At 38.3% G+C, this 14,395-nt stretch overlaps 1 protein-coding gene across 1 annotated transcript in view; it reads right to left on the bottom strand.

Annotated features, from left to right (window-relative positions):
* NLK (nemo like kinase) overlaps nt 1–14,395 on the bottom strand; it is a 163,368-nt gene that overhangs the window by 25,557 nt on the left and 123,416 nt on the right. Inside the window, exons 4-5 of the mRNA XM_049637883.1 lie at nt 4,085–4,191; nt 2,524–2,609 (exon numbers count right to left, since the gene is read on the bottom strand). Of these exons, the coding sequence (XP_049493840.1) occupies nt 2,524–2,609; nt 4,085–4,191 (193 nt within the window). The remainder of the gene's footprint in view (nt 1–2,523; nt 2,610–4,084; nt 4,192–14,395) is intronic.

Here is a 14,395-nt window from a genome sequence, read left to right as displayed (position 1 = left end):
TTAGGATATCTTTTAAAACAAAACAAAAACCAAAGAACTTTAATCCATTTTCCTATCATTCTTGTATTTAGAGTAAAAAAACAAAAAACAAAAAACAAAACAACAACAACAAAAAACAACCAACCACCCACTGGACAGAAAATATTTTGTTATAAAGCAAGTCCCTTGTTAAAAACATCAGTCTGGAGTCATTTCTGGCAATTTATCTGGAAGACAAGCTAAACCCAAAGTAAGAAGTTTATATGATCAGATAGCCAAAAGGATAATGAGATTTCCAACAAAATTATCCATTTTGTGCTTAATAGGAAATAAAATATATTCATAATATGAAAGGATATAATTTAAAAGAAATGTTTTATCATAATTATTTTTGATGAATTTGTACATTTGAGAAGGCAGAATTAGTTTGTCCATAGCTTGACATTCCATTCTGGGTTTTATTTTTATTTTTTTATTTTAGCGAGAGAAAGAGAGCGAGAGAGAAAGAGAGAGAGAACGAACCTTAAGCAGTTTCCACGCTCAGTGCAGAGCCCAATGTGGGGCTCCATCCCACGACCCTGGGATCATGACCTGAATCGAAATCACGAGTCTGATGCTCAACTAACTGAGCCACCCCAGAAGCCCCCTAACCATTCTGGGTTTTAAAAGTAGGCAGCTTGGACAAGTCAAAGGAACAGGGCACAATTTCAATTTATCCTGATCTGTGTATTGGTTTATTCATAATTGACATTTTCCTCTAGTTACTCATTTATGTAGCCAGAAGTTACAATACCATTACTAATGATTTTAAAAAATAGACTTCAGGGGCGCCTGGGTGGTGTAGTTGGTTAAGCCCCCGATTCTTGATCCCACTCTGGTCATGATCTTGTGGTTGGTGAATCTGAGCCCCGCATCAGACTATGCACTGATGGTGTGGAGTCTGCTTGGGATTCTGTCTCTCCTTCTCTCTGCATTTCCCTGGCTTGTGTGCTCTCGTGCTCTCTCTCTCAAAAATAAACATTAAAAAACTGTTTTTAATGGATTTCAACCAGGTAATGGCATCAAGCATTCTACACAAAATGCTTTGTGAAATTCTCCAACCAGAAACCAAAACAAGAAAAAACTGGCATAAATTGTCATAAAACTGATTTGGCCTGAACGGAATAAAGAATTCTTAAGTTTTTTGTTTTTTTGTTTTTGTTTGTTTGTTTGTTTGTTTTAATTACAATGAGGGTTGTGGGAATAGGTTGCAGATCTCTTCAAAAAGGGGAAAGGTAGCAGGGGAATGAACTCAATGACCTATAGAAAGAATATTTACTTCAGTGGACACTGGGGACAATTAATTTCTCTGTGGAAAGAGACTGCACTACGACACTAGTTGTTTTCAGGGAAATTATGAAAAATAGTTAAAAAAATCTTTCCAGAGTTAAATCAGAAACAGTTCTTGAAGGCTATAATGGAGAATTTTATCCTAAAGCAGTATATCATACCAGCTTTTAAAGAAAATTGGGCCACAGTTTAAAGAAAGCATTTAAAATACAAAATTATATTCATTTATATACTTGCTTTTAATATTTAGTTTAACTGCCATCAAACTAAGTAACAATGACAGCTTGATTACTTATAAAGCAGGCAACATTTAAAAACCAGTTTTTTTCAAATATATCGGTTGAAATGTTAACAATATTTACTGCAGACTGAAGCACCATGTAATACTGTAGCCACTCACAAACTAAACGGAATTTAAATTTGCTTACACAGGATGGCACAGCTCTAGGCAGGCCCTTATCTCTACCTTCTATGATGGGGAAGGTAGGGTGGTTCTCTTCCTATCTAGGAGCTCCATGAATACATCTCTCTGTTGGAGGCAGGGAGATGCACATATGTGGATTTTGCAATTGGTGAGCCACTCACTCTAACAAAAAACGGGCAGGGGTGAGGGGGTGGGTGGATGGAGACACTGGGGGAGAGTAAAATGGAAACTGATGCCTTGAGATTTTGGAGCTACTAACTATAATTAATCCTGTAATCAATACCCCCTCAGAGGAGGTAGTAGGATTGGCTACTATACTGTCAAATACATTTAACCCTTTCCTGGCTTAGTACTTTCACTTGTGTTTCCACTTCCCTACTTTACTACCTCAGTCACGCAGGGTATAAAAATGCTACAAGTTTCTTAAAAGCCATACTTCATTCTCATATAAACAGCTTACTGGTTTTCCAATATTCCTTTTGATGTGTACTTCTTTTAACAATGGAACAACTGAAAAAGAAATCACCTTCTCCATCTTCTTTCTGGTCACATTGTAATTCCAATTTCAGTGTTTCTAAAACATATGCAAGCTATCATGAAGAAACCATGAGTCAAGACTACAAATCTGTTACTGTGGCCATGACTAGTGACATTGCTAGGGAAACCTGGGTTCTTTCATTTTTGGCAAAGCGATGAAAACAAATTTAACTCTTTCACAAAAACACATTGCTCTTAATCCTGCCTTGACATTCTGAATTTTTCTCAGATACTCAAATAAACTGAAAAGCTACCTTTAGAACACAGTTGCTGTTCACAAGGAGATTCCCTGGCTTAATGTCTCGATGTAAAATGCCAGCTGAATGGAGATATTTCAAACCTGAAATAACAAACGGATTTAATTGCAGATATTTAATTCCTTTCGCTCAACCAATGATTTGGGGGGAAAACCACAGAAACAGAGAGTACAGGATTTAAGACTGTTCTCTAAATGATGGCCTAATAAACATTATTAAAAGCTAGACTTAGCCCTACCTCAAAAAACCTGTAATTTTGCGACAGTAAAATAAAGTGTCATCAAAGGCTTGCACAATCTACAGATCATGCCTATAATTCAAAAGATGATTTAGGTTTAAATATAGATAAGCTTTTCAGGCACTGGAATTAAAGCTGACCATACGAACGTCCTCAAATTGCTCCTAGGTGTGGGTTGGCCACTGGAGCTCTGCTGCTGGTACCGTCACCCTGTGATTCCCATTACCCACCGGGGAGCCTTTCCCAGGGCAGATTTTTACTGGGAAGACAAAAGTCAGCAACCTGCCCAGGTCTGTCAGTAGTATTCTCCACCACTGAGATTCGAGAGGGTAATAATTAATTACTTTACAATATTTCTGACACCTTAAAAGACCGAGGGTTGTAGCACTGCTAAAAAAAGGTCACAGCTTCAAGGCTGAGTCTTCTGAACAAAGTACAGTAAATCATGTATTTTTTTCAAGTGTAAAAAAAGATCCAGTATCCAGTATCTTTATTCTGTCCCCCACCACAGAATGTCAACAAATCCATAGAAAGTGAACATCGTGGTTTTAACGTTGTGCTTTCATTCTGTTGTTAGATGCTTTTTAACCTCTATAAAGAATGTCTGAATTCTATAAATCCTAGTGAGGGAGGGGCAGGGGGAGGATATTTTACTAGGTAAGGAAGCTGTTTCAGCTTTAAACAATTAATTCTCCATTTGTAACAGCAAAATTCCAAAGGACACACCTGATGGCCAGAAGAAGCTCCATCAATGTTGGCTCAAACTGCCTCTCCATCAGGTTGGTGCTCTCGAGTGAGCCAGCCTGAAGAATTATTTAGCTGGCTGTTTCTCAGTCTCCTTGATGCTCTGGCTTTAAGAGTCATTTTGTTTTTCTAGAATTGGACTCAGGTACACCAGCCAACACTTTGATCAGGCTTATGTACTGCTGGTTTGAAGAATAAATGTCTGGATGACACAAGTTACTTTTTAATTGAGTTATCTGATGCCAGTCACATATCCCTACTAAAGGCTGTTTAGTGGAAACTTTGTGACAGACCACGGGGTTTGACAAACCCTCTTGCTTATTTACTCCCTAGATTAACCTAGTCATGAATTAGGGCTTTCTCTTCCATCACTGAAAATAAGAACCATTTGGCCACCCTTAAAAAAGCCTCTTATTTAACATCAAGCATAGAGAATATTATATTTGACCTTGGTCAAAAGAAAAAAGTCTTTAGGGAAGAAGAAAGCCTTGGGAGGTCAGATTAAAGTTCAAATGAAAAGCAAAACATTTCACGTATACAGTGACACTACCTTTTTCTTCACAAAGAAAAGCTTACCTCGCAAAATCTGATAAAGAAAAACTTTGACATGATCTGAGCTGAGTGGTTGAGGAGAGACGATAATTTTATGTAGGTCACTCTGCATCAATTCTGTGACAACATATCTTGAAGTTTTAAGTTAAGGAGAGTTCAGAGAATTCAGCCCCAATCCCCTCAAAGTAGGCGCTAGGTCTAAAGAATAACTTCCACTCTTAAGGCTGGAGAAAGTTTAAGGAAAGAAAGCTTCTAGACAGTATGACAAAGGTGAGAATTCCAGCCCTCACAAGATAAAAAATTGCCAAAATTGAAGAATTTACCATTTAAAAGTTAGCAGACATAAACTAAGTGACTCCTCTATAATTAGCATTATAAAAGAAAAATAAGGGTAAATATTTTTTAAATTAAGTTTTTAATTCCAGTGTAGTTAACATACAGTGTCCTATTAGTTTCAGGTGTACAACACAGTGATTCACAGATTCTACACATTACTCAGTGCACATCAGGATAAATGTACTCTTAATCCCCTTCACCAATTTCACCCATTCTCCCCTGTAGGTGGGGACAGTTACCTCCCCCTCTGGTAACTGTCCTCTATAGTTAAGACTCTTTTTGCCCCCTTTGTTCATTTGTTTTATTTCTTAAGTTCACTATGAGTGAAATCATATGGTATTTGTCTTTCTCTGACAGACTCATTTAACTTAGCATTATATTCTCTAGAGCCATCCATGGTTGTTGCAAATGGCAAGATTTCATTCCTTTTTATATTCGATTATATACATTGCATACCCATTTATATTCCATTATATATATCACATCTTCTTTATCCATTGTATATCACATTATATTCCATTGTATATCCATTTATATTCCATTATATATATCACATCTTCTTTATCCATTCATCTATCGATGGACAACTTGAGTTGCTTCCATAATTTGGCTATTGTAAATAATGCTGCTATAAACATAGGGGTGCATGTACCCTTTTGAATTAGTGTTTTTCTGGGGTTTTTTTTGGGGGGGGGGTAAACACCCAGCAGTGCCAATCCTGGATTGTAGGGTATTTCTATTTTTAACTTTTTGAGGAACCTCCATACTGTTTTCTACAGTGGCTGTACCAGTTTGCATCCCCACCAACAGTGCACCAGGGTTCCTTTCTCTCCACACCCTCGCCAACACTTGTTGTTTCTTTTTTTGATTTTAGCCATTCTGACAGGTGTGAGGTGGTATCTCATTGTAGTTTTGATTTGCATTTGCCTGATGATGAGGGATACTGAGCATCTTTTCATGTGTCTGTTGGCCATCTGTATGTCTTCTTTGGAGAAATGTCTGTTTATGTCTTCTGCCCATTTTTAACTGGATTATTTATTTTTTGGGTGTGACGTTACATAAGATTTTTATATATATTGGATTCTAACCCTTTATCAGATAGGTTATTGGCAAATATCTTCTCAATAAGGGTAAACATTTTAAATGACAGCCAGGCCAGGAAGAATGTGAAGATCAAGGAGTCTCAGTGTCTATTCAGACATGTTACTGGAGCATCCTGTGAATCCAAACAAGAGAGGGTTGGGGGTCTCACCCTAGGCCACCAAGGTACCAATGGAAAGGATGACAATCTACCCACCAACTGTGGCTTAAGTTACTTTATAAAGTATAATACTCCTAGAAATGTATAAAACGATTAGTTCAAATCCAAGCCTTCCTCCAATCTTAATAATTTGTTTTGTTATTTAACCTTTTTTTTTTTTTTTTACATTTATGCCTCCCTTATTAAATTTTAAGCTTCTTATGCTTTTTACTCTTATACCTTCAGGGTTTTGTTCGATCAACACATGGTCGATGACCATAGGCTGGAGCATGGGGAGAAATGAAGATGTAGAATTCAACTCTTGTGAATATAACTTTTGCTGTATCTAGAATAGGACAGATTCAGGTCTTACTCCTACCCACAGTTAATGATTCATTACAAATCTGGGTGAATTTTATGATTTAAATTTAACCTTCCTTAAGACAAGGGGTGAGTACCTTTGACTTTGGGAGATTCCTACAGGCTTTAAATTCTTCTGATACCTCATGAAAGTTAGTTTCATGTTCTGGGTTAAAACACTAAGGCTCCCCTACCCCTGTATAACTGAAAGCGGGAACAGGCAAAAAAAAAGAAAGAAAAAAAAAAAAAAGAAAAGAAAAGAAAAGAAAAGAAAAAAAAGCATAGCTGTTACTGGATTGCAGAGTTATTTTGCTTTCTTACATAGTTCTTCAGATCCTACCTTTCTTCTTCCAGAGCGAGATTATGAAATCTTTTTTAAGGACAACCCATCTGACACCCCGTAAAACACCTTTTGTGCCAGTACTGACTGTCCCACAGCTAGTCCTAGAAGATATAGTCCATCTTAAGGGGCAGCTGTAGTCTTAGTGTGCTTAGCATGAGCTATAAATGAACTAAGAGGGTCCAGGGACTCGTGTTTTAGCATTTACATGCTCACTGTAAGGGTAATTGCTAGGCATAAAAAAATAAAGATGAGAAGGCGTCTGCCTTCAAAACTTACAATAATTTTTTTTAAAAGTGCTATTAGGCTTTGGTTTTTACTTTTATGAACTTTAAAGACTCTTGTAGTAAGTGGTCATTATCTGGGGAGAATGATTTAAAAACACTTCTAATTTAACGTTTTAGCAAAAACAAGTAGTAACAACTTGAGAGTAGGGAGGATAACTAATTGATAATGCTTTGACACACAATCAAAACACCCTCCTTGAAACATTTAGGTCAAATGGCTTCTAGAACACCTGACTGTTGGCTTTTCTTCTCTCTCACTGGTTGTTCCTTTTCAATCCTCCTTTGTTTTCTTCTCCAATTACTTAATGTTGAAATGTCCCAGGGCTTGGTCCTCTTGTGTTTCCACACGCACTTTCTTGGGCAAGTGGATCCAATCCTAAGACTTTAAATAGCATACTTGCAGATCACTCCCAACGTTGTATTTCTAGTTAATCCTGTTTCCTTAAGTCCAACCCCGTTCATCAAACTGTCTACTCATCATCTCCTCTGGATGTCTAATTGACATCTCAAACTGTCCAAACATGTATTCTCCATCTTTCCCCCACCAAATCACTTTTTCTAGTTGTAGGCTTTCCCACAGAAAACTTATTTTTCCAGCAAGCTGCTCACACCACAAACCACAAACCTTGGAGTCATCATAGATTTCTCTTTCTCTCTCGTTCCACCTCCAATCCATCAGAAAATCCTGTTGGTTCTTTCATAATTTAGCCACAGAATTAGACTACTTCTTATCATGTCCACTGTTACCTCCTATGGCCCAAGACCCCTAGATTTCTAACACACAGGAGACAGAATAAACTTTTGACTGTTACATTTTTATTTTGTCTATACACTGAGTTACTTTATTATATAGATAACATAATTTTTAGGGTTTTTATATTCTTAGGTTACTTTTACCTGAGGTTTTATTAATCAGATTCTTTCCAAAGAATTATATTCTACTCCATAATGAAGATTAGTGAGGAAATGAGATTTAGCATGCAGAATTTCCTAGGAACAGTTTTCAGTGACATGTTAGAATTGTTCTATAAAATGATACATATCAGTTAAATTATGGTATTATTACCAGGTTTAGATTTAGATTTTATTCTTAATAGCTTATAAATTTTTACATTTATTTAATTTTGACAGAGAGAGAGAGAGAGAGAGAGAGAGAGCGTGCAAGCAGGGGAGGGGCAGAGAGAGACACAGAATCCAAAGCAGGCTCCAGGCTGTCAGCACAGAGCCTGATGTGGGGCTTGAACCCATGAACCATGAGACCATGACCCGAGCCGAAGTTGGATGCTTAACCGAGTCACCCAGGCACCCCTTACATTTTTTTCTTTAGTTTTAAACACACAGAAAACTTGGAAGAATTAAACAGTGATCACCCATATATATATACCCACCACCCAGATTCTATATTTAACAATTTGATTTAGTACATGTTTATCCATGGCTCTTTCCATTCATCAATTCACCTTTTTTTTGGGGGGGGGGGTGCTGCATTTCACAGGACAATCTTTTTGAATGACAGCCAGATTATGTCACTCTTCTGCAAAAGCTTATTTCATTTAGAGTCAAAGCCAAAGTCCTTAAAATGTCCTTACATGGCCAGAAATGATCTGGCGTCTTACTGCTCTGACCTCCTTTCCTACCATTTTTGCTATTTTGTTATTCTCTAAACATGTTAGACACACTCTGACCTTTGCTCTAGCTGTTCCCTCTGCCTGAATGGGCTTTCCCAGACACCCTGGCTAACTTTCTCACCTCCTTTGTGTTTTTGCTCAAATCTGATCTTTTGAATGAGGTCTACCTTGACCACCCCAGTACCGCACCTTGCATGCTTTATACAACAGCTATCCCCCTGCACATCTCTACCTTTTCTTTTTTCCCTTTAGTACTTATCCTCCATAATTTACTTGTTATGTTTATTGTTTGTTGGCCTCCCCAGTCCTGCTCCATGAGGACAACAAGAATTTTTGTCTGTTTTGTTCACAAGTCCATCCCAAACTGTCAGAAACAAATGCCTGCATTACAGTTAAGTCTCCTATAAACATCTGTTGAGTACATGAACTAATATATACTGAGCACCCACTAGATAAACAATACTCTACTAGTATTTTAAATATATCATCTCATCTAATTTTCATGGCAATCCTACGAGGGAGGTGTTAGTACTTCCAATTACAGATGAGGAAATTGAGGCTACCAGAAGGCAAGTAACCTATCTAAGGTTACACAGTAGTAGAACTCGGTCTTGACTATGTTTAAGATCGTTTCAATGGCTGGGTTTTATCTTCCCTTCTTTTTTTGAGTTATATTTTTAAAAACTGTAATAAAATATACTAAATGTTTACTGTGTTTTTTTAATAGAAGAATTTCAGTTAATGAATGCAGAAGCAATGTTAGATGAGTAAAAAAATAAAGATTGCCATTTTTCAACGTCTATGGTATCACGGATACAGGCATCGATTATCAATGGCTGTTAAAACCATTTGAAAGGGATGAGACTGATCAGCATCACCTCAAATCACCACTCAACCTAGCAACACTTAATGTGGGATGAGAAATTGTATCTCTATAAGATGCACACCACTGCCCAGAAAGTATTCAGGTCTTAAAAAAAAAACCTTGATAAAACAAATCCTCTAGCTCTAATTACTAGTTTACTAGAAACACGGAGAATAAAAGAGCAAGAGACACCATGAAGAAGCAATCAGCTAAACACAATGTGGATCATTCTTCTGAAAAAATTTTTCCAACAAATCAATGACAAAAAAGGGGGGGGGGGTTGGGTAGGTGAGGGGAAGAGAAGGTAGGAATGTTTGGGATAAAATAGTCTCAAGAGATGTAATAATGAAACGCAATATATGGACTGTGTTTAGAATCTGATTCAAACAAACCTGACTAAAAAAGTGATCTTTGAGTGGGACGCCTGGGTGGCTTAGTTGGTTGAGCATCTGACTTTGGCTCAGGTCATGATCTCATGGCTCATGAGCTCGAGGCTCGGTGCTGACAGCTCAGAGTCTGGAGCCTGCTTCCGATTCTGTGTCACCCTCTCTCTCTGCCCCTCCCCCATTTGTGCTCTGTCTCTCTCTCAAAAATAAATAAACATTAGAACAAATTAAAAAAAAAAAAAGATCTTTAAGGAGATCAGGGAATAGTATGGAATTAGCTAATTTTATTACGTGTGATAATGACATAATAGGTTTTTAAGGCCCTTATCAGTTAGAAATGCAAATTTAAGTATAGGTAAAATAATTTGAAGTCTAGGATCTACTTAAAAAAAATACATTTATTTATGGTTGAGAGAGAGAGAGAGAGAGAGGGAAGGGGGGGAGAGAGGGAGAAGAGTAGGGGAGGGGCAGAGAGAGAGGGAGAGAGAGAATCCCAAGCAGGCTCCACGCACAGCACAGAACCTGACTTGGGGCTCAATCCCATGACCAGGAGATCATGGCCTGAGCCGAAATCAAGAGTTGGATGCTTAACCAACGGAGCCACCCAGGTGCCCTTGAGATCTACTTTAAAATACTTTCAGCCTTCCTTTCCCTGCCCTCAATAAAAAGGGAAAGAGGGTGAGATTGGCAAAATGATGAGCAACTGCTGAATGTGGGTAGCAGGTAAATAATAGTTATTATACTACTGTCTCTACTTTTCTGTATTTTTGAAAATTTCCAAAAAAGTTTTTAAAGAAAACCTTCATTGTATAAAACTAGAGAAATACAAGAAAGCCAAGGAATAGAAAAATGACCCAGAATCCTACCTCTTTGAATGAACCTATAACATCTTTGTGAAAAGTTGTACATGCATACACATATGTATATTTAAAATTGGGACTGTAACATAAACGTGGTGTTGCTGCCTGTTTTCTTAATAAAATACAGCATTTTCTCCTGTTATTAAATATTCTTAAAAAAATAAAATTTTTTAAATGTCTATTTACTTTTGAGACAGAGAGGGACAGAGCGTAAGCGAGGGAGGGGCAGAGAGAGAGGGAGACACACAATTCGAAACAGGCTCCACGCTCTGAGCTGGCAGCACAGAACATGATGCGGGGCTCGAACCCACAAACTGTGAGATCGTGACCTGAGCCGAAGTCAGATGCTCAACCAACTGAGCCACCCAGGCACCGCCCCCCCCACAAATTTTTTTTGACAGAGCGTGTGCAGGTGCATGCAAGTGTGTGGAAGGAGCAGAGGGAGAGGGAGAGGGAGAATCTTAAGCAGGCTCCAAGCCCAGCGCAGAGCCTGACAAAGGGACTGATCTCATGACCGCAAGATCACGAACTGAGATGAAATCAAGAGGCGGGACACTTAACCGCCTGAGCCACCCAGGTGCCTTGTTAAATATTCTAATGAAGCAGAATTTTTATGACCATATAGTGTTCAAATGAATGAGTAGAATTCATTTAACCAACCTATCGTTGTTGAAAACCCAAGTCATTTCTAATTATACTTTAAGCAAACCTGAGATAAACATCACATATCTATGTATCTATATCTTTATGTGAATCGGATTATTTCCTAATATATTCCTTTAAGTGGAATTATGGTGTCAAAGCAGAACATATTACATACGCTTCTTTTTCCCATTTAAAATATCTTGTGAACATCTTTTCATGGTAATCCAGTTTTTTAATATAATTTTAGGTACTTTAAATAGTATTCCATCTTATGGATTATGTCATGACTTAAGCAATCCCTATCACTGGACATTTAGGTTATTACCGTTTGACTGTAATGTGGCTCTGTGGGAGGGCTTAGAGCTTTACAGTCTTGTGTCATAAGGGGTCTTCGATTATGTATATAGATCCTTTCTCTTGGGTTAATCCATTTCTCTAGAGAAGTCTTCCAAATTTCTGTCTTAGAAGGCACAGGCCAGGCTGCCAGGTTCTGTAGGAGTTGGGGAAGGGGCCAAAGACACGACAGCTCAGCTCATGCTGTCTCCAGGGAATAAAGCTTTGGTTTTCTGCGGGATAGGAAAAGAGTTATCTGAATCTTACTATTTCCCTCTTGTATGCACTGAAAATGTTTTTCCCCACTAGGAAATCTTTTTGTTCTCTATTTCATCATTTCCACCCACTAGGAACTCTTTTTTTTTTTTTTTTAACGTTTTATTTATTTTTGAGACAGAGAGAGACAGAGCATGAACGGGGGAGGGACAGAAAGAGAGGGAGACACAGAATCGGAAGCAGGCTCCAGGCTCCGAGCCATCAACCCAGAGCCCGACGCGGGGCTCGAACTCACGGACCGCGAGATCGTGACCTGAGCTGAAGTCGGACGCTCAACCGACTGAGCCACCCAGGCGCCCCTAGGAACTCTTAATCATAGAGACAAGAAAAAACTTCTATTGGCACCATTAAGCCTTAATCAGAAGTCCCAATACTCTTGAATTGGTTCCAGAAATATCAAGGGGCAAAAACAAAGAAACATTACACATAAAACAACAACAAAACAAAACCAGAAACACTTCATAACTGCTATCACTGGATTAAATGTTGTCCACTTGAGAATTTTACTCCAGGAAAAAAAAATTCCTAAAGACAGTATGAAGCACTTATCTGTATGGGATGTCAGGCACGTCTGCTGAGTTTGACAACTTTTCGTTCCTGCGAGGATTGAAAAGTTCTTGCATGGAAGTAGAGCAGGTTATATTCTACTCTGCCTTTCGTATCTACAAAACTGGGAGCCAAGTTGCGATGCCAGAATCTTTACTGTTAGTAGTGACAGTTGGTATGCACGCAAGTAGCAGAGAGAAAACATCTAGTTTTCAAGCTATCGGGTTGAATTCATATTGCTGGCACTTGAAAAATCTTGCTTTGACTTATAAAAGGAATAAACGATACAAAAGCCAAAAACAGAGAGTAAGTATGAAATAATGTCATATGCTTTCTTCTAACAGAGACTACGTTTTCAAAGAAAGGGGAAAAGGAAAACACTGGCTGGCTGGAATGGGTACTGCTCTATACCCAGATATTTTAGAAATAATTACTCATTTCAGAAAAAAATTCTTACATTTCATTTAGCATTATAAAACATGTATTTCCTGATCAAGGTGTTGTTCACCTTAAATCTACTGGATTTGAACTGACAATACTGGACCACTTTTGACCAAGAAAAACAATTTCATATGGTTTAACCCTACCTAACACAGAGCAAAGTATTACCAGGTGTCAAAAAGCAAGGCATTCAAAATGAATGTAAAGCATGATTTCAAATGGTAAAGTCAATTCTTCTCTACTAAGACCACATGCCTATTATGTGTATAATTTCTCATAAAATATAAACTAGAGGGTATTCCCCCTGTTAAACACAAATGACTAGATTACCACGCCCCTGTCCTCAGGATCTGTGAACTTGAAAACTCTTTCATTCAACTGCCTGTTATAATACTTAAGAAAAGAGAGGGTCGCCTGGGTGACTCAGTCTTCTGGGCGTCTGACTCAGCTCAGGTCACAATCTCATGGTTTGTGGGTTTGAGCCCCGCATTGGGCTCTCTGCTGTCAGCACGGAGCCTGCTTTGGATCCTCTGTCTCCCATTCTCTCTCTCTCTCTGCCCCTCCCCTGCTTGCAAGCACACACTCTCGCTCTTAAATAAATAAACATTAAAAAAAAAAAAAAGGAGTATACCTCTGCTGAAGATGACAAGCTGACTTAAAAGAAAATGGGGTAGAGCACTGAGTAATGCAGAGAATTGCTGAATCACTATATTGTACACCTGAAACGAACATAACACTCTATGTTACCTACATTTGAATTAAAATAAAAAACTTAATAAAAACAAAAAAAAGCGAATGGGGGTAGGTTAATAAACTTAAATTAACCGGAAAGTCTAGGGCAAAAACCATACAAAGCTCCTGTCCACCTTTACCATTTTGCTTATTACCTCTGTGCAGAGATGCTTTCCTCTCCTCTAAAATCTTTTCTATTTAAAGTTTTTTTAATTTATTTTTGAGAGAAAGAGACAGAACATGAGCAGGAGAGGGGCAGAGAGAGAGGGAGACACAGAATCAAAGCAGGCTCCAAGCTCTGAGCTGTCGGCACAGAGCCCAACGTGGGGCTCGAATCAACGAACCGTGAGATCGTGACCTCATGACCGGAGCCGAAGTCGGACGCTTAACTGACTGAGCCACCCAGGCGCCCTTCCTCTAAAATCTTTTTAAACATAAAAGACTGAAAAATTTTAAATGTATTATTTTTATAAAGTGATTAAATAGGCTACTCTGCAGAGAATAAGTTTTATCAAGCTTTAGTTTAGCAAAGTAAATTCTTCAGGGGAAATACATTTTTCACTCCACAAATAAAGGAGTTTTTTCCTCACAGAAAACAAGCCAACAAACAGGCCAGCCTTTAAAAATTTGATTTCTCTGTACAATACAATTCCTGAATTTGAAGATTTAACAGTATAGCTTCAGAAATTTAGAAGCAACACACACCACTTTATGATAAGGTTTCTGCTTTGCTCCAGCAGAAATTCTCTGAAGTCTCAATCCCCAGCATAATGTCTCCCAGATGTCTCAACTAGTTGCCATGCCAACTAAAGCAGCTTAAATTAAATGAGGGCCTGAAAAAGCACCTGCATCTCTCCAGGTCTGTTGCGCATTAAATAAAGCTCTCTTGACAGGGACTCAGAGGTGCCATTAACTTGAACAGCAGCTATCTGATTATTGTTTCTGAGTAATTTAATGAGGGTCTCCAAACAAGAGGGAAAACAGGGTACTCTTTCCCTCTCTTGGTCCTTCTAAATGGGACAGCCTCTCCAACAGCTGGTGTACCCCCTGGGTCAATGAC

Source organism: Panthera uncia, chromosome E1, assembly GCF_023721935.1.
Source record: "Panthera uncia isolate 11264 chromosome E1, Puncia_PCG_1.0, whole genome shotgun sequence".
In the NCBI taxonomy this organism is placed as follows: domain Eukaryota; kingdom Metazoa; phylum Chordata; class Mammalia; order Carnivora; family Felidae; genus Panthera; species Panthera uncia.
Note: the sequence above shows the minus strand (reverse complement) of the source record. Positions and strands in the feature narration are given on the sequence as shown.